Here is a 20,885-nt window from a genome sequence, read left to right on the forward strand (position 1 = left end):
CATTAAAGCCATAATTCATCTTTTAGTACTTTTACTTTTGATACTTAAGTACATTTGAAGGTAAATACTTTACTACTTTTACTCAAGTGGAGGTCTAAAGGGAGGAACTTCTACTTTTACTGGAGTAATATTTTACATTGGGCGTCTCTACTTTAACTCAAGTACATGATTTGTGTACTTCGTCCACCACTGAGTTCTACAGTTACAGACTGTAGTCCATCTGTTTCTCTGATACTTTGTTAGCCCCCTTTTACCCTGTTCTTCAGTGGTCAGAACCCCCATGGACCCTCACAGAGAAGGTACTATTTGGGTGGTGGGTCATTCTCAGCCCTGCAGTAACACTGACGTGGTGGTGGCACGTTAGTGTGTGTTGTGCTGGTATGAGTAGATCAGACACAGCAATGCTGCTGGAGTTTTTAAACACTGTGTCCACTCACTGTCCACTCTATTAGACACTCCTACCTGTTGGTCCACAAGATAGAGACACTGCTGCACAGTTTGTGTTGGTCATCCTCTAGTCCTTCATCAGTCCTTAATACACAATAAATGTTACTTTCCAATATGTTAAACAGCAAATATTCAGAAACTGTGCACTACAATGTGCATTAAGTTTGTTTCTGGGTGTTCGAACTGCATTTTCTCCTCTGCACTATTATTATTTAACACCAGCTAATAGCAGACCGTGTTGAAGAGTTAACAGAACTAAGCCATTCATACAGATGACATGTTTTTAAAGAGACCAATGCCATTTTAAAGAAAGAAACACATATGCAGAAAAAAACGAATGATTTACTAGAGATTCTTTCAGTAAAACCAGTACTTAATTAGTACATACTGGTACAGCAGAGTAAATCAGTGAGTGAGTTCAGCTCCAAGTCAAGTCCAACACTTTCAGCACTGAGTACCTCAATATTCTATTAAACTACTGGTGTAACTGGATTAGAGCTGGAGCTTCATCTCTAACGAATTTGAACAGAGAGGAGAAACAATACATTACAGTATCTTACAACTTTTTTTACACACAATTACTTGCAAACAATTAGCATCTTCCTCAGGAACCAGTCTGCTTTGGTATGACATTAGATTCTACAGGTCACTGCTGTCTGAACAAAACCTTCCATCTCCAAAACAGTAACTTTACAGGAGAAGGAAAAAACATCCTTTCATTTTAACGTAAGTCAATGGAACCAGACTTTTTTCTGCGAAATTTTGGGCCATTTCTTTTGGTCCATTTATCATGAAATTTACCCATAATGTAAACTTCTGAATTATGTCAAAAACTGAAAAATAACAAAAATGGACACACAAGGTTTTTGTTCCGACAGCAGTGATATTAAATAATAACATCGCAACTTATTGCAGTTTAATGAACATTCATGGAATCTTTATATTTTTGTCTTGGAGCAGATTTGTCCATGAATAAACCGTCCAAACAGTAAAGACGGATCATGTTCAAACACTAAAAAAAAAATGGTGGAATTCCCCTTCAAAGTATAAATTCAATTGATGTAAACAAAGTCATTCCCGTTTCTGTGAGGGAGCTTTCAGAGGCAGACATCTGGTTCCCACCACCACCACCACTTCTGAATGTTTCTCTAAATCAGAGCATTTCACACCAAACCACTGTGAATGACTCGGTTTACATCTTAACCATCTCAAACATTTAACTATGCAGAAATCTATAGTCACTGGAATTCCCCTTTAATTATTAAAAGGTTCATCCTGTTATCATCAGAAACTGCAGCATATGAAGCGAAAGCACTGCTATAACCTTACAGTCAACTTTCCTACTGGGACGTTTACATTTTCCTTATTCTTGTGCACAAGAGGCAAGGATGAGGTCATCGCAGCATTTCCTGTCGAACCGAATAAGTGTTTTAATAAATATATTTGAATACAAGTCCTATCTACTCGCAGTGGAACAGACTCATGAGGACGTCCATCTCCACCAGGCCACCTTCATACGATCCCACACCGCCTCTAAAGAGTCAAACGCTGGACGGACGTCTAGGACGGTGTGACTGGATCCCTGACCTCCATCGTAGTAGTCTATCACATATCTGACCTCTTTTCCACATCGGTCAACTATCCAGTCGTGCCTGTCGAATGGAAGCTCATACCTGCAGCAACAGAGACATTAAAGGGAAAAACAGTGTAGTTTATTGACAGTATTGTGCAAAAATCAGAGACGAGCCTGTTAATTTATAGTAGTCATATGAGCATAAACAACTAAATATATGTATATTTTTTATATTGAAATACTTAAATCAACAACAACAACAACAACAACAACAACAACAAACAGCTGCTTAGTCCAGATAGGGTTGCAGTAGCAGTTGGGAGAGCTGAGAATCCAAGATGACCTTGTCCCCCACAACTTCCTCCAGCTCATTCCCTGGGACCCCAAGCCGCTCCCAGGCCAACTTGCAGATATAATCCCATCAGCAGGTCCTAGGACGACCCCGGGGTCTTGTCCCAGGAGGTCGTGCCTGGTACACCCCCACAGGGAGGCGTCCAGGGGGCATCCGGATCAGATGCCCGAACCACCTCAGCTGTTTCCTCTCAATGCGGAGGAGTAGCAGCTCTACTCCGAGCTCCTCCCGGATGGCCGAGCTCCTCACCCTATCAAATAGAGTGTAGCTGCAACCACCCTGCGAAGAGGCACATTTCCATCGCTTGTATTCGCAATCTCGTTCTTTCGGTCATTACCCACAGCTCATGACCACAGGTGAGGGTCAGGATGTAGACCGACCGGTAAACAGAGAGCTTCTCCTTATGGCTCAGCTCCCTCTTTACCACTGCAGTCCAGTGCAGTGACCGCATTACTGCCTGCAGTCGGTCTCACGATCCCTCTTCCCATCACTCGTGAACAAGACCCTGAGATACTCAAACTCCTCCACCTGGGACAAATCCCTCTCTTTTCCCCTTTCTTACACATGCGGACTACACTCTCAAAGATAAAGCTAGTAGACTGTTACTGGGGCAGCACCCCTCTCGTCTCTGGGGCAGGACCCTCAAGGGTACAGCTCAGTACCTTTAGTCAGGGAACATAACTGAACCATAATCCACTGAAATTATATTTTCTAAGTTGTACTGACTCCACACACCCCGACTCGCCTCCAGGCTTTTATTCCACTGCTGTTTTAAAACATTTGGTTATGAAAAGGTACAAATACCAACTTTTCACCTGGAAAAACTGATTTAAGGTTCACAATCAGACCTTAAAACCACTGTACCTTTGAGGGAACATTGACACTGTTTGTAAGTTGATGAACGAAAAATGGACCTGCACAGAACCTTCATTTCTAACAGTGTATTATATCTAATTTGGTCTCGGATTTTGCACAGCACCTCAGGAAAAAGTAAAAAAAAAACAAAAAAAACAAAAAAAAAACACCTCTTTCGTGGCCCATGGCTGAAATTCACTCTCACAGTGACAGTGACTCACCCCATCCAGTGTCGAAAACGGGCTCTTGGAGTGAAATCTTTCGCTTTGCCTCCAAACTTTAGAAGAGAAGGTCCACATGGGCATTCTCTGTGGGGGAGCGTGCAGAATCATGGCTGATCAATAACATCTACAGGCCCCAGGAAAACAGTATGGCTAGATAAATGGGTTCCTCTTGACCTACTTTAAATGCAGTGCCTCCCATCTCAGGATCTCCTTCCATGCCTGTTCATTGTTCTGGTTGTGAATCCTAATGATGTTTGTCATGTCTTTCTGAGAGATGTCTTGCTCTCTCCAGCGCCACCTGGTGGACATGAATTACAATGTTAGTGATCACATGACTCAAGACTTACTTGGTTAGCTTAGAGTAAGCTAAATACACTCTTCAAAACCAATAATTTAGCATGTTCAATTAGCCTGACTGCATGTCTTTGGGCTGTGGGAGGAAACCGGAGCACCTGGAGGAAACCCACACAGACATGGGGAGAACATGCAAACTCCACACAGAAAGGACTCCGATCACCCGGCCAGGAAATAAACCTAGGACTTTCTTGCTACTCACTGCACCACTGTGCCACCCGAAAAGAAAATATAAAATATTTTTTGTTTAGCTTTTCCCTGTAATATGTTAAATTGAGCAAATAAACTAATTTTGTATTAAATTGTGCTGGAGTGTGTTCTCTGTAGAAGTGTTGTCACTTAGAAAACCAACAAAACATGGAATTTGAGCAGGAACCACCCAAACTTTTGCATGTGACTCCATTTACTGAACTCTGATATCTACCTACCCTTTCCTTAGCATAGCGTTCCAGAACATCTGCTCGGAGGGGTAGACCCAGTTCTGACCTGAACTGGAGCGAGGGATAGTAGACTCCTCTCTTTTCACAGACAGAGAAAAAGGTTGACCGGGCGAAGGGTGTTGATTAGGTGGAGGCATCTGAAATCACAATTAATTGATTAAAAAATAATAATAATTAATTAATTATTATTTAATGGATGCCCCAATTTACATGTATTTTTGGCAACATACGGTTTTCATTGAGGACGCACTGTGGCGCTAATATTCAATATTTTTTGTGTACATATCAGCCAGTGTGATACAAAAACATTTATAAAATATAGAAACCAAAACTAAATACACAAGTACATAACACGTATATTATGTATAGTTCTATAGGATTATAAGCATAGAATAAATAAAATGCAGATATTTTAACCCTGTAACCCAGCGTCACCTAAACATTCTGCTCTTCTGAAATGCAATAAATGCATAACAGTCAAATCATCTAGATTATTTGATCTCTACTACAATCCATAGCGACAGATCTTGCTGTACCATATTAGCAGGGTCGATATCGGGTGCTGTGGCTTTGCCTCCACTGGCAGCTCTCATAGGACACTCCACAAATTCATAGGCCCTCTCCTGATGTGCTGGAACATCTGGAACACTCTTTGGATGCTCTTTAGCTGATGCCTGGTGCATTGGGCACCCAGGTGGAGGTGCAGCTAAAAACAAAGACACAAACTTAAATCTGAACAGCTGAAACACAGCTGGAAAACGGAGTACAGGACCCCCCATTTCCCCTCTGGGAATATAAAGGACATGTATCTATATTGTTAATTTTATTCAGGTAGAGCAAATTACTGGACTGTTTAAATAAATTAATACAATTAAAGAGCAAGAAGAACTTACTTTTTATGGCGTCCTGGTGCATGGGGCAGCCTTGCGGAGCTTGGCCTAGGCCAGGCATTACAAGGCCCTCTGCTTTGACTGTGCCCAAAGGACTGGACATGGTCTCTGCCAAATCTGAACCTAGAAGGTAGACAACCAGCACAGTCACTATACTCATTAATGATGCACCCACTGCTAATACAGGTGGTCACGCAGCTTGTATAATCTCAATAGAGAAGTACTGTCAATAGAATGGGACAGTCTGGAACATCAAGTGTCAACTAAAGAGGAACAAAGCCCCCCAGCATTGGGCTGTGGACCACACTGCAAAAATGGTATCAAGTACAATTACTTTAAGACAACCCAAACTATCTGACATTTCAATTTTTGAGATGGGTGTAGAAACATAAGTTAAGGAAGAAAATATTTGTTATTGTATCCCCACAACCAGCTCAAAACTTAGAATTAGATACACTGAGCAGTTTTACAATAATTCTGCTTGAGTATTGTTGCAGTGCAGTGAAACTGTGCCCTCTGGAGTCAACTCCCTCTAGCACCTTTGGGATGCTCACTAATGCTCTTGAGGCTAAATGCCATCAAATCTTTACAGCAATGTTCCAACATCTAGGACAGGGGTGGTCAATCTTGGTCCTGGAGAGTTTAACTCCAACCATATTTGAAAGAATATGTTTTAGATCAAACTCTGATCTGAAAAGTGTCGCAAAACAACATCTTAGTCATCAGGCTGTGAATTCATAACCTAATCGCTGTCTGTGAGGAGCTTTTAGAGGTGGACGTCTGGTTCCTATCACCACCACTGTGAACAGCTCTGATTCTGGAACTTCCTCTAGAACAAAGTATTTCATATTAACCACTATGAGGCTGTTTACACCTTAACGGTTTAATATTCAGAAAATTAGAAAAATCAATGGAGTTTCCTTTTCAATGTAACTGAGATGAAAGAAGCAGACTGATCAACACAGACCTGAGCACAATGAAAAGTATTATCATTAGGAATTTATATAGAAAGATGTTTCATATTCCAGTGGATAAAACTGAGTTCATGTCACCAGGCTTCCGATTCAAATTTTTCCATTCCACCTTAAACATTTAAGTATATAAAACTCAGTGCATGTCACTAGTTAGGCTTCTAAGCTAAGGTTGGTTTCCTAGTCGAATTTTTCCATTCCACCTTAAATAGAAAACAGAAACCTGTATTTAATTCCCGTTCCACCTTAAACAGACTATAGAAAATTGTATTTAAGTATATAAACTGAGCTCATTATTTAACCCATTCTGAATGTAGTAAACTGCTGCTACATTTAAGGTGGAACGGGACAATTCGAATAAGAATCTGATTTCAGCTTCGTGGCTACTACCTACTCCACAGTTAGCCTGGGCAGTACCTTCAGCATTAAGGCAGCAGTGTGGCTCAATATTAATATGTTCAGATATAATTATGACATTTTCATTTGCTGGGTTTAGTCTAAATAAGCCGGTTACACAAAAGTCCTTGTAGTTAACATTAAAACAGTAGGTTAACATAACACAGTAGACAGGGAGCCGACTGTCCTGAACTGTGTGCATTAAAAGCCCTGAATGAATTACCTCAGTCTCCCAGCCCGAGCTCGTCCCGTCCCGTCCCGTCCCTGCGCTATATTAATATTTCTGATTTATAATTCAGCCCAAGATCTTCTCAATGTCGCCACATTCACCCTGCACACCCAGCACGCCGGTCCACTGCTCAACTACACGCATCTGCGCCTCTATACTGCTACCTGCTGGACTGGAGAGTGACCGTATTACAGGACAAGTCCACCAATCTTTCAAAAGTTCTATATAATCTGATCCTTGGGGTGTAAACAGAAGCATTCAGAGTGATTTGATCTAAAATGCTTCATTCTAGAGAAATTTACCTACTCAGAATTGCTTACAGTGGTGGTGATAGGAACCAGACGTCTGAAGGGTTTAATGCATGGTGTAATTCAGTATTACAGGACAAGTCCACCAATATTTCAAAATTTCCATATATTCAGATCCTTAGGATGTATACAGAAGCATGCAGATAGACATACTTACTCAAAATTGCTCACAGTGATGGTAATAGGAACCAGATGTCTGAAGGGCTAAATGCATGGTGTAATTCAGTATTACAGGAAAAGTCCACCAATATTTCAAAAGTTCTATATAATCTGATCCTTGGGATGTAAACAGAAGCATTCAGAGTGATTTGATCTAAAATGCTTTATTCTAGAGAAATTTACCTACTCAGAATTGCTTACAGTGGTGGTGATAGGAACCAGACGTCTGAAGGGTTTAATGCATGTTGTGATTCAGGGAGCGTGTTCCCAGATATCAAGTGTGCATTGGTCCGCTGGCTTAATAAGGACGGCACCCTGCTGACTGAATGCTGCTGCCAATCCACCATCGGATCACCCGGGTAATTGTCCTGCATACAATGTCTAGAAATAATAATTAATCCCATCATTTTTTCTTTCGGTAAACACTGAAAATGGATCCCTCAGACCCCAACACCACACAAGGGTTAAGAAGGTCAAAGCGGCATAAAAACAAGATTCGGAAAACAAAAAAGATTTATTCAGACTTTTATTTAAAAAAATGCATTTTCTCAGACATGCTTACTTATAAAGGTTACAGCGATTAAGCCCGTCTCGTTTTCAGAGGCTGTTTTGTACTTCTTCACACCAGCACCACCACTTCTCAATATAAAGCTGATTCACTGGAAAAGTTTGAACTGCAAAGCAAATCAGGCCTTATTTACTTGCAGTTAAAACTTCAGCACTTACTCTGTTACGTCACTGTTTCCAAGAAAGTCTTACATCACCCAGCTTTACACACTAAGTTATTCATTAACACTCTTTCCCTGTATCATTCGTATCATATTACAGAGCAGATTGTCTTACATAGACAAACTTTGCTTCAAATGCCGTTTAAAATTAGAAATAATGGACACCATATGTTGAGTACATACTTTCTAGCTTATCCATAATACCATAATACCATAATAACCATAATAATCAGCTCATATAGGCATGCATGGTCCCTGTAGTGTGACTGTTGCTGTATCCGTCTCGTCCATCTCCTAAGCTGTAGAGCCGCGCTCTCTTTAAAATGTGGTTAAAATGTGCTGTTGCTGTGCTGTTTATTGCATCCGTTACACTGAAGGCAAATGTGGTTTTTGCTCCATAGCAGCTTAGCAATGATTAGTGTAACCACAATCATTGGGTTTGATTGTCCGTATATATTTATCCTTGACCCTTTTCAACTGTGTAGAGTGAGAGAGTTATCAGTTCACCAGTGTGCACATTAAAACTTTGCACAAGCGTGTGGCCAAAGTCAACAACCGAACAGCAGACGCCTCTTTTGTCTTATTAAAGGGGAAGTCCACCAACTGTTCAAAATGTTCAGCATAATTCAGTGGTTGTGATGTAAACAAAGTCATTCAGAGTGGTTTGGTGTGAAATGGTTCACTGTAGAGAAATTTACAGAATCTGATACTATGTCTTTACAGAGGTGGTGATAGGAACCAGGGGTCAGCATGACTACAACACAAATGTAGCCACTTTATTTACTATTCAGAACCACCGGTGAACCTACACGAGTCTTCTGGCTGTTTGTATGTCACACTGATGATGGTAAAATAGTCATAAAACTGAAAAAAAGACAGGTTTTCTTTGGGAACTATTTTGCCTCACAACACACTGCATGTATTTAAAAAAAAAAAGAAAACATAGGCTAAAATCATATTTAAAAACTTCATTATAAAACGATGTCTCAGACATCAGCCAACATATTTTTAACTATTTTGTGTAATAGCTTCCCATGAGGCATTAAATACTCCAGGTCAAACTCAATTTTTGTTAGTTTGATTTAATCTTAACAGGTGAAAAATGTAGAAATTGAGAAAAAGTGGTGGAATTCCTGTTTAAATTGAGCCCTGTGATTGTGTGTGTGTAAAACAGGTAGGTAAAACCAAACCAAACTCAGTGGAACCCAGAACAGAATTAAAAATGACTTGGTGGGTTCTGCTACTGCTCCAGCATCCCCCCGCGACCCTGATGGAGAAGCGGCCCTACCACTTAGCCCTTACTCCTCTGTTTTGCCTGTTCACGTCTAGGGGTAGGGTGTCCTGATTTTTGTCTGGATAGAGGGGTAGGGTAAAGTGTTAGGGCTACAAACTGAGAGACACTCCAAACAGAGTGTTATGATAAATAAAAAGAAATAAATCAGCAAGATGGCTGCACAAGTGACCAAAGAATCTCACAAATGTGAATATTTTCTATGTTAAAAAATGACGGTAACCACTGTATTATCTTTAAATTCAGATCCACCTTAAATCCCATGGAGCGGGAAAATTCAAGAAGTGGGCAAATAGCTGACTTCAGCTTCATATAACAGAAGAATTAGGGGTGGGTGATAATAATTCATTTCATATCACCCTCTTTGAAGGCATATGATTCCCTAAATGTAACTAAAGCCCAGCAGTGAGGAGCTGAACTTTACCCTCCTCTGCTGTCACTGCAGACGGGCAGTGTCACCTACAGAGCAGCGCTGGTAGCTGTTAATGAAGTGATGTTTTTTTTTTATTTGAGGGTCCCATTTCATAGAGGACGATTTCAACCACTACTCCTTCTAACTCTGTTCCAAGGGACAAGATGATGCTAGAAAACAAGGGGTAGGGGTAAGAATAAGAAATGAGCCCAAGTCTTGCATAAACAAAGTTTTGGTTTGGAACCAATGACTGTATATATGTCAAAATATACAGTATATACAGTACTGTGCAAAAGTCAGAAACCAACTTTCATTTATATTATTTCCAGGCAAAACAGCCATTAAGTATTTTGATATATATATATATGGTATCTATAAATTTGGTATATTTGGTAGATATTTCTGGGTAGATGACATATAATATAATCCAGTAATATAATGAAGAAGAAACAATCGTCCATCAACACTGCCCCCATCAGATAAACAGTACTTTCATCTTTGAGAGAGAGGAGACAATCAAGCGGCTTCAGATCTGAAAACATTCACAGGTGTTTCTGTCCATCCTTCCACTGTGAGAAGACCACTCAGTACTGTGGGTCTGAAAGGACGTGTAGCTGTTCAAGAAGAACCTCACTGATTAAGATTAATTAGATTTTGTCACCCTTATTAGTCCCACAATGGGAAAATTTCACCTCCACATTTAACCCCTCTGTGAAGTGAAACACTACATACACACTTGTGAGCACACACACACTCTGGTAAAGAATGGACGCTGTAATAAATGCAAAATAAAACTGACCTAATGGCTGTTTTGACTGGAAATTAAATAAATACATTTAGTGTATATACGACTATATAGCATCATTACAAATACACTGACCAAGCATAACATTATGACATCCTTGTTTCTACGCTCATTGTCCATTTTCTCAGCTCCACTTACTGTATAGCTGCACTTTGTAGTTCTACAGTTACAGACTGTAGTCCATCTGTTTCTCTGATACTTTGTTACCCCCTTTTACCCTGTTCTTCAGTGGTCAGGACCCCCATGGACCCTCACAGAGCAGGTACTATTTGGGTGGTGGATCATTCTCAGCACTGCAGTAACACTGATGTGTTGGTGGTGTGTTAGTGTGTGTTGTGCTGGTATGAGTGGATCAGACACAGCAGTGCTGCTGGAGTTTTTAAACACTGTGTCCACTCACTGTCCACTCTATTAGACACGCCTACCTTGTCGGTCCACCTTGTAGATGTAAAGTCAGATACGATAGCTCATCTGCTGCTGCACAGTTTGTGTTGGTCGTCCTCTAGTCCTTCATCAGTGGTCACAGGACGCTGCCCACAGGACGCTCTTGGCTGGATATTTTTGGTTGGTGGACTATTCTCATTAAAAACTCCAGTAGCACTGCTGTGCCTGATCCACTCAGACCAGCGCAACACACACTAACACACCACCAACTCATCAGTGTTACTGCAGTGGTGAGAATGATCCACCACCCAAATAGTACCTGCTCTGTGAGGGTCCATGGGGGTCCTGACCACTGAAGAACAGGGTAAAAGGGGGTAACAAAGTATCAGAGAAACAGATGGACTACAGTCTGTAACTGTAGAACTACAAAGTGCAGCTATACAGTAAGTGGAGCTGAGAAAATGGACACTGAGCGTAGAAACAAGGAGGTGGTCAGAATGTTATGTCTGATCAATGTAGGAGTCATATATCCATAAATATCCATTATTATTAAAAACAGTCTGAAATGAGGAGGATGGACACACGTGATGGATGGTTTCTGTTTGGCATCATTTCTTTCTCTCTCTTAGTCCATCTTTCTACTCCCCATTTTCATTGTTGCTTTTTGGCATCGGCTGGAGCGTAGCACTTTGAGGCAGCCTCGGAGGATCCTGCGCATCCACATGACGTTCATGACGTCCAGGCAGAGGCTGCAAAGGAGCCAGGCACTGCGGGCCCCGAGGGGGAGCCTGTAGAAAGCTTCTGTCCCGTACACAGAGTACATATGGCTGTAATAGACTGGAATGACTGCAATCCTCACCAGGAAAAAAGAGAAGGCCATAGCTACGCCATTCACGAGGCTTTGCTTAGAAAGCTTGTGGTAACCCAAAACCTGAAGAAACCATCTGAAAAACAAGATGCGGAGAAAGGTGTGAAAAGACCATGAGCTAATAACTCTAATAAGCAGCTAAACGTTACTGTGTGTACTGTATATGTGATATTACATGGCATACGCACCGCTGGTTCACAAAGGGGGTGGAAAATTCCGAGAGCAGCCGGAAATTTGCAAAGTAGGGCAATAATCCCTGATTCTAAAAGGCAAAATAGGCCATGTGAGACGACAAAGGCTGAAATACAGCTTCAATAAACTAGAGTTAAAGGTAAAACCAGGCAAAGGCACCAGAGATAATATAGTTCCTATAACATAGCGAGGAAGGGGTGACCGAAGTGTCGTGGTCTATGGTGGTGCAGGTCATTCTCCATTTGTAGTGGGAATTCAGGTGGATACAGTTTTTGAAAAAAATCAGTTTCTTTCAGCCCAAAAGTAAATAATCTCAATATGTCCATTAACATCTACTATTATCATATATGCATAAAGAAGAGCTTCGTTTCAAACATATTTTACAGTCGCTGGTGTTGTATGAATGTGGTGTAACCCCAGTGACGGTGACTTCAGTGACATTCTGCTTAAAATGGAGGATTTTGTAAATGGGCTGACTCATTGTTGGTCAGGTGACCTTGTGTATTTAAAATCAGTAATAAAAATGATATACTGCATTATTTTTCACAGTATTTTAATACTCAGCCATTAAAGCCCATAACACCAGTGATGTTATGAGCTGCCTGGTAAACTAAATTACTCATAAATGAATGAAATACAGTGAGCGAGTGTGACTCGCTGAAAATACTGTGTTAACATGTAATATAAGCGTCCTGATAACACCACTGACCACAATCTCTGCGACAAACGAATTTTCAATAAAAATGATTTTTTATAGTTTTACACTTTATAGCTCCCAAGTTAAGTCCTCTTAAAAATATTGTTTTATATTAAAAATGGTTTGATTTTTAATATTGAAAATGATTATTTAATCCTAGGTCAACTGTGTAAATGTACATACTGACCACAGGAGCCGTGCCTAATATTGTGAGCATCTTTTTAAGCCCTGCAACCTTTGTGGTGTGGTTACCCACTACAAATGGAGAATGACCACATTAATTCATGGTAGGGGTGGGCAATCACCGTACTAAAACATTTTCACGATAATGATACACATCACAATGTTTAGTTTTTCTGAAGTTTGAAAAATTAGAAATGAAAAAAAGCCAAAGTAGTGTCACATTAAAAAAAACCCAAATTACAAATACAGAATATTTAACTGTGCATCACCTAATCCAATTAAACAGGACTCATCACACTCTCCTTTTAAAGAAACAGGCAGTTGGCCAACGCTCTTTGAGGAGTGATGAAATGCTGAGAAAAGCGTAATGTCATGTAATTCATCACGATTACAAGAAAATACTGCCTACCCTTAATTAATGATAGCAGTAAATATATGGAAAAAGGGCATATAAAGGACATTCCGGACAAAACCCGATGAACAATATCTAGTTTCGACCTTGTTTGTTTTGTTTCACCATGTAGCATTTTTATTGTATTAATATTTTTATTTATTTAGATTTTTTGGCTTGATATGTGATATAAATATGTTCCATTCATGCTCCATATTCCTTTCATTCCCCAGCTCATGTAGTGAAGCCATGGGTAGTATTTCAGCCTCAAGTGCTTTTTAAATAAGGGGCCAAAAGGGCAGCCAATCAAAACAGGGCTCGTTTATCTCATATAACTCTTAAAGATGCAGAAAGAAAAATGTGAGGTGTTGAACTGGGGAGGCTTTAAAGGAAAGGAAAATGTGCACAGCTTTCCAGAAGTGAACGAGTCAGCATCAGTTATTATTAAAAAAGGTAATAATAAAAACACTCACCAGCACATAGTAATAGGCATAAAGAGCAGCAAGGTGATGTATGACAAAATACTTCTCTCCTATGAAATCCCAGAAATAGAGCATCAGCAGCAGATCTGAAGAGGAAACAGGAGTTTTAACTGACAAAGGAAGGCCCAATCACATTTCTTCTTTTTACCCCTACCCCTTGTTTTCGAAAGTTACCTACAGAGGGTGATGGTTGGAATCTTATCCTACGAAAATATGTACCCTCAAATAAAAAAAAGGAGGGAAAAGTTCAGCTCCTCATTGCTGGGCTTTAGTTACATCTAGGGCATTATTTGCTTGCAAAGAGGGGGCAATTATTTATTATCACCCACCCCTAATTCTTCAGTGATATGAAGCTGAAGTTGGATATTCTCCTGCTTCTTGTTCGAATCTTCCCGTTCCACCTTAAATGGTGCAGTAGTTACATTCTGCCGCTTCAGGCATCTGAACTGCTGGACTATTTAAGGTGGAATGGGAAAGTTAGCGTACTATTAGTGAAGTTTCATGCTTGTCATGAAGAAATCTATCCATAATACATTGAAGCGACAATAAACTAAGATCAAACAGTGGTTATCGTTTTTTTATCCGAGAAATTCTCACATTTGTGGGATTCTTTGGTCACTCGTGCAGCCATTTTGCCGGCTTTTTTTTTTTTCAAAACTCTCTGTTTGGAGGGCCATTGCAGCCCTAACACTTCTCTGTACCCCTCTATCTCAACAAAAATTAGGACACCCTACCCCTAGACATGAACGCACAAAACACAGGGCTAAGGGCTAAGTGGTAGGGCGAGGGGTGAAATGGACCTTTGGGCCTTGGACTGAGACGCTATTGAAGCTTTACAGAATCTTTCAGTCATGACTGTTTTGACAATTTTAGCTTGTTTCAACTCAAAAACAGTGCATGACAACACAGATGGACAGTTGTACACCTGTAAGTTCATAATTCCCTCCCTAATAATTCTCACTTAAGCAAAACAAATTTCTTAATTACAAAGAATATGTTTTTCAGTAGTGACGATTCTTAATGTTCCACACTGACTTTCAGACTTTGGGACACATTTACTTCAAAACAATGAGATCTAACTGCTCACCGTTTGGCCACGAAGGACTGAGATGCAGTCTACTCTAAATGCAGGGGCGTGGCTAATATAAGGCTCCACCTATGGACCAAAACTTTGTTTTTCAGTGGTGACATAAAACATAGGACAGACTCTTAGATCTCAAAAAACAAAACAAACAAAAAACATTTTTGAAAATGCAGAAAATTTTAAGTTTTTCCCAAATTTAGGAGATTGGGACAGACACCCAAACAGAAAGGATGCTATTTTTGATGATTTAGTGTATGTTTAGTCTCTATATTACTGTCTCTTTTAGTAACTTGAGTTTAAATAGATCATAACATAATCCTTGTAAACATCTAAGATCTGAATACATAACTGAGTTATTTTTTTTATTATGGAACCACAGTTTGAAGTAACTTGGCCAAATGGTCCATAACGGTCTAATAGACATGCAAGACCTTTTTCATAGAAGATCTAATAGCAGCAAGTAGAAGGTAAATCGTTATTATACAGTGGGAATTGCTGCATTGAAGGTACTTAATTCAAATGTGTACACACACACACACACACACACACACACACACACACACACACACACACACACTTTCTAAGCTGTTTATCCTCCTGGGCCACAGGGGGTGCTGGAGTCTATCCTAGAATTCATTGGGTGGAAGGCAGGAAACATCTTGATAGGTCACCTGTTCAAAGGTGTTTCCAAATGAGTAAAGTAAGCTGAATTAAAGTGTTCTGTTCAGTTAAATGATCCACATGTACATGAATTTGGACCAAGTAAATTCACTGCGTCATGTTATACACTTGTGCTATTTTTTAACTCTGTTAACAGAATGGGCAGTTACCCAGTGCCTGATGCACTAACTACAGGAAAAATTATGACTTCATAGCCATAGCGGTGGATGAAGTACACAAATCTTGCACCCAAGTTAAAGTAGAGCTACTCAAGGTAAAATACTACTTCAGTAAAAGTAGAAGTTCCTCCCTTTAGACCTCCACTTGAGTAAAGTACTGAAGTATTTACCTTCAAATGTACTTGAGTATTGAAAGTAAAAGTACTAAAAGATTAATTCTGGCTCTGATGTCCTGTTATCATTTTTATAACAAGACTCTCTTCATGAACTCATTTCAGGTGAAAGTCCTCCAGCGTCTCTCTTGGTAAACCAGTCTTTTAATAGAACGTCATTAATTAGTGACGCTGACGTCTATTAAAATGATCATAAGCACAAAACACTAAACAATTTCCATCAGGGAGAACCGAGTGGCTCTGAAATCACTTTTTACACACAAGCAAAGTTTCAGTTTAAGATTTATTTACAACTTAGTTCCAAGTTTAAGTTTAATAAAAACTGGCTTTAAACTCAGGATCACAGATTTTTACCATAAAAACAGAAACATATACTGCAGGCTTACTCTGTTCTAGGGCTGGAATTTCAGATTCTAAACAGTCCTGGACCAAATACAGCCAAGCTTCCCACCAGGCAAGGACAATGGAAGTGAACCCCTCCAGTGACTTTTTTCATTGTGGCATTTGTGGTGTTAAGAATGTCACTTGTGAGCAGAGGAACCAAAACAAATACATAAATAATAAGAAATAAAATGCAATTATTACTCCAGTTAGCACTAACACATTTGGGACATGATTTGAGACACTTTACACATATTTATGCAATTTCCTTCTTTCTGAGCCACTCAACTCCTCATGTTTCACATGATTGCATGATTGTGATAAACGTCAGGCTTTCATGCACATAAGTTTAAGTGACCCTTATTAGACCCACAACAGGGAAATTTCACCTCCGCATTTAACCCATCCATGAAGTGAAACACCACATACACACTAGTGAGCACACACACACACACTAGGGGGCAGTGAGCAAACTTGCCCAGAGCAGTGGGCAGCCCTATCCACAGCATCTGGGGAGCAGTTGGGGGTTAGGTGTCTTGCTTAAGGACACCTCAGTCATGCACTGTCGGCGCTGGGGATCGAACCAGCAACCTTCCGGTCACAGAGCCAGTTCCCTAACCTCCAGCCCACAATTCCACTACCAGAAATCATGCAGTCAAGATTCCCACATTTGGGGAATTCGCAGGGGTCAGCACAACCGGAGTGCAATGGCTGAGTCTCGCCCTGGATGAACCACCTTCTTGATCATGGTATCTCAGCCCGCCAGGTAAGTATACATACAAGGATTAACAATGAGTATTCAGACCCAGGAAAACAGAGAAAGCTGCAAACTCCCAAATTTGACTAATATGATAAGAGGATTATGCTGGTTAAGTTATCCCTTGTTAATAATGCCTATTGTACCATGTCATGTAACCATGTCATGTAAAATGACATGATCACTGTGAGGTGAGTCAATGACTCTGGTGTCTGTTTGTGTTGGGCTAATGTATTTAAGCCTTGGCTAGCCTGCAGCACGCTGTCTATCTGAGGCATAACACAGAGCATTAGAAACAGGACAAATAAGGCAAACCAGATACACCCAGTGAGTGAAAAAGGTGAAAATGCGTCAAGCAGTAATATAGGCCTCACCTGAGATGAGGTAGCCTGTGGTTATGCCCACATTCAGCTTCACCAGTGTTGGATCACCCCTTTTGTAACAGAAGGATCAGAAAATGATCATCAGAAATCAAGGCAACTGAGACGGCTCTGCTTTTGTAAACCAGCACAATCGAACAGGAAGGCATTCTTACCAGACTGGGTCCTTCTTGACTGCTTCATCAAACAGCAGTATATAGAGACAAAGGAGTCCCACCACCAAGGCATGCACAGTGGAAACGGCCCTGAGCCACACAAGAAACCAAATAATAGAAACCAGGATAACAATACAAAGATAGAGCCATGTAAAGAAATGTTATTCACAGCAAGAAAGGCCTGGGTTTGATTCCCCGGCCGGGCAGCCAGGGTCCTCTCTATGTGAAATTTGCATCTTCTCCCTGTGTCTGTGTGGGTTTCCTCTCACGGTCGAAAGACATGCTGGAGATGCTAAACTGCCTCTAGATGTGAATGTGTGTGTCTGCCCTATGATGAACTAGCAACCTGTTCAGGGTGTTTCCTGCCTTCTGGCCAATGACTGCTGGAATAGGCTCCAGCATCCTCATGACCCAGGAGCATAAGCACCATAGATAATGTGTGTATGTATTTATTTATGTTTTTGTTCCTTCACTTTATGGGTTGGCATTCTTGAACACCTATGAATGAATTCCATTGTGTGGACACCCACATGTTTCTAAATTTCATAAGCAATGGAAGCTTATACCCCACTGATTGATCTATCCATGCTCCACCCTCAAATCTGGTCTTTCATACCAACTGCTGCTAGCTTAGTTAAGCTTTACAGAAAATGTGCAAAATTCCATTCAGCCTAATAAAACTATAAATTAAGAGTGTGATATTAATTTCAAATCATATTTATTTTGTACGTGTGACATTTTGCACTGTTATATATCATGTTATTTTTTAGTTTGACCACATAAATTTACCAGGGAATATCAGAGCATTGCACTGTTATATTGAGAATCTGCTACACTGATCAACAAGTTAGGACAGAAAATGGACAAAAAGGCTACATCAGCAAAGGAGCAAAACAAGGCTGCCCACTATCCCCATACCTGTTCAACCTGTATGCTGGACGTATAATGAGAGAAGCTGGGTTGCAAGATGATGATCAAGAATTCAAAATTGGTGGAAAATCTTCCAATGTATTGACAAATATCGACTTTTCCAGGCTGTGTTTTTTTTTCTGGGGTTCTTTGTAGATGTGAAAGCTGGACAGGAAAAATATTGACGTCTTTGAACTTTAATGCTGATGAAGACGTTTGAGAGCACCTCAGATGGCAAGATAAACAAATGAATGAATTCTCGACCTAATCAAGCCCAGACAACCAAACTGAAGCCCTTATCTGGAGAAAAGAAGACATTGCGGAAAAGGTAATTATGCTTGGAACAGCTGAAGAAGACAGTGGAAGAGGATGATGAGCAGCAACAAGATGGATGGAGAAAATCAGAGGAATCATGACCCAGCCAGCCCAAACCGAACTTAAAAAGTGTAATATTAATAATTGACTAACTTTAGAACTAACTTCATGGTGTTGCTTCAAACCTGATGTTGTTTTTGAGTGTCACCTTAACCCCTTGTTAACAATTACAAAGAGTAGTGGTTGAAATCTTGCCCTACGAAATGGGACAACCCTCTAATTAAAAAAATAATAATTTCATTAACAGGTTACTAGCGGTGCTCTGTAAACCTGACTGTAAGCCCGACTTCAGTGAAAGGAGAGGAGGGTCAAGTTCAGCTCCTCACTGCTCGGCTTTATTTATACTTAGGGTAGCATATACTTTCAAAGTGGGGGACAATTATTTATTATCATCCACCGGCAATTCTTTGGTGATACTAAGGCATCAGAACATCTGGACTATTTAAGGTGGGACGGGAAAATTAGCTATCTAGCTACCGAGCCATTAGCATGGTATTAGCGATTTTTTATGCTTGTTGTGAATAAAAAGACCATAATACACTGAAACGACATTAAACTAAGATCAAACAGTGATTATCATCATTTTTAACTGAAAAAATTCTCATGTTTGTGGGTTTCTTTGGTCTCTTGTTCAGCCGTCTTGCCGGTTTTTCCTTTTTTTTCTCATATTGCTCGGTTTGGAGTGTGTCTCAGAAAAACCTCCATTTGGAGGGCCATGTAGCCCTAACACCTAATCCTGCCCCTCTATCTCAACAAAAATTGGGACACCCTGACTTTAGACGTGAATGCCCAAAACAGAGGGCTAAGGGCTAAGTGGTAGGGGCGAGGGTGAAATGGGATTGGGCCTCAACACCATATAACAGATCAAAACTCCAGCCTAAATTCATCAGGTTGAATACCAGTATTCTAAAAAGCTGGTCCGACTTGAAAGAGAGCTCCTTTGTGCACGGACCATGGAGAGGTCAATTAGCACTGTGCTCATTAGCATCACAGCTTTAGTACAAAACTAAAGAAGCAAACCTCAGACACCAAACAGGTCTCGGCTGATCAACTACATTTGGGGTAATTGCGAAAACTGTGTTAATTTGGCTTTTTGCTAAACTATCACTTTAAAGAGAGTCATCTACCATTTATTACCATTATTAATATGATTAATATTATAATCAATAATAATTACCTGGAGTTCCACTCTGTTCTCTGAGTGTGATTGAGTGTGAGGAAAGCTGGAGTGAGCCGCTCAGACAGCCAGGGGCTCCCTCTGTGAAACAGCCACTGAGAGGAGAGGAAACTGCCCACCGAAACCAGCAGGACCACCAGGCTCAGAGGCTCCATGGCCAGCTAGCCCTGGAGAGAGAGATACAAAGTGAGAGAGAGAGAGAGAGAGAGAGAAATAGAGAAATAGAGGAGTGATAAATACCAGCTCAGTAATGCACAAATCCATACATACCGCTGTTCTGTAAGAGACCACTGTCCACACTGTCCCTGCTCCTCTCCGTTACATCATTACCGCCCTGTGCTGTAACAAAAACAGATGTTTTTCGTTTTTTCTGACTGGGTTCTGAAAAGCTCCGGTCATCACCTGTGCTGCCGCAGTGCCACTCCACTGCCAAACACCCGCCGTGGGGCTGCATTTGCATATCTGCTGACACAGCACTATTATCACACAGAGGTCAAGCAATTCTCAGATTGCTGTATCTATCTATCGCACACCAGTGTGCATAACGGATCCGGAGAAATGCATAAATAACCCTGCAGAGTGTCGGAGTCTGACACAGTGCAGCTGATACAGAGACGCAAACACCGTCACACCACGGCTTTCCTTAATTCCACACGTCTATGATGATTCCTTCCAGAGGTGAGGGGATGCAGTGAAGTAATAGCTGGACAACATAAATCCCTGATGATTCTCTGGATTTGATTCACGGTTTGTAAGTGGATATCGGACAAATACACCTTACACAGATCAGATATGAATAATACATGTAAATAGAAAGCTTTTTGTGGTGTATTGTTCTAACTGTGTGATATACAGAGTTGAAAATAAAAGAATAAATAAATAAATAAATAAATACACAACCATCACCACAACGGCTATAATAATAATAATAACAATAATAACAAACAATATTCTATCTATCTATCTATCTATCTATCTATCTATCTATCTATCTATCTATCTATCTATCTATCTATCTATCTAT

At 40.4% G+C, this 20,885-nt stretch overlaps 2 protein-coding genes and 1 pseudogene across 2 annotated transcripts; all 3 read right to left on the minus strand.

Moving 5' to 3' along the window:
• Positions 1–1,852: 1,852 nt before the first annotated feature.
• Positions 1,853–6,893, minus strand: LOC108442282 (cytochrome c-type heme lyase). The gene is made up of 7 exons (XM_017722252.2): positions 6,726–6,893; positions 5,139–5,258; positions 4,782–4,951; positions 4,234–4,382; positions 3,630–3,749; positions 3,449–3,535; positions 1,853–2,120 (listed from the first exon to the last, which is right to left on the minus strand). Exons 2-7 carry the CDS (start codon positions 5,236–5,238, stop codon positions 1,928–1,930), a joined length of 819 nt encoding a protein of 272 aa, XP_017577741.1. The 5' UTR covers positions 5,239–5,258; positions 6,726–6,893; the 3' UTR covers positions 1,853–1,927.
• Positions 6,894–11,312: 4,419 nt separating this feature from the next.
• Positions 11,313–20,177, minus strand: si:dkey-10f21.4 (uncharacterized protein LOC100137126 homolog). The gene is made up of 7 exons (XM_017722249.2): positions 20,132–20,177; positions 19,862–20,028; positions 17,401–17,490; positions 17,240–17,298; positions 13,623–13,717; positions 11,875–11,948; positions 11,313–11,762 (listed from the first exon to the last, which is right to left on the minus strand). Exons 2-7 carry the CDS (start codon positions 20,014–20,016, stop codon positions 11,444–11,446), a joined length of 792 nt encoding a protein of 263 aa, XP_017577738.1. The 5' UTR covers positions 20,017–20,028; positions 20,132–20,177; the 3' UTR covers positions 11,313–11,443.
• Positions 16,731–16,882, minus strand: LOC119265826 (annotated as a pseudogene).
• Positions 20,178–20,885: the final 708 nt, after the last annotated feature.

The sequence above is a fragment of the Pygocentrus nattereri genome, chromosome 17 (genome assembly GCF_015220715.1).
Source record: "Pygocentrus nattereri isolate fPygNat1 chromosome 17, fPygNat1.pri, whole genome shotgun sequence".
NCBI classification, from domain to species: Eukaryota; Metazoa; Chordata; class Actinopteri; order Characiformes; family Serrasalmidae; genus Pygocentrus; species Pygocentrus nattereri.

What these genes read in the sequence shown, in the direction of transcription:
- si:dkey-10f21.4 (XM_017722249.2), bottom strand. Translation starts at nt 20,016, where the DNA reads ATGGAGCCTCTGAGCCTGGTGGTCCTGCTGGTTTCGGTGGGCAGTTTC. An exon ending in GTCAAGAAGGACCCAGTCTG is followed by an intron (nt 17,299 to 17,400) that starts GTAAGAATGCCT and finishes CTGTTACAAAAG; the next exon opens with GGGTGATCCAACACTGGTGA. An exon ending in ATGCCTATTACTATGTGCTG is followed by an intron (nt 11,949 to 13,622) that starts GTGAGTGTTTTT and finishes TTTGCCTTTTAG; the next exon opens with AATCAGGGATTATTGCCCTA.
- LOC108442282 (XM_017722252.2), bottom strand. Translation starts at nt 5,238, where the DNA reads ATGTCCAGTCCTTTGGGCACAGTCAAAGCAGAGGGCCTTGTAATGCCT. An exon ending in GCACCAGGACGCCATAAAAA is followed by an intron (nt 4,952 to 5,138) that starts GTAAGTTCTTCT and finishes CTTTGTTTTTAG; the next exon opens with CTGCACCTCCACCTGGGTGC. An exon ending in TGGGAGGCACTGCATTTAAA is followed by an intron (nt 3,536 to 3,629) that starts GTAGGTCAAGAG and finishes GCTCCCCCACAG; the next exon opens with AGAATGCCCATGTGGACCTT.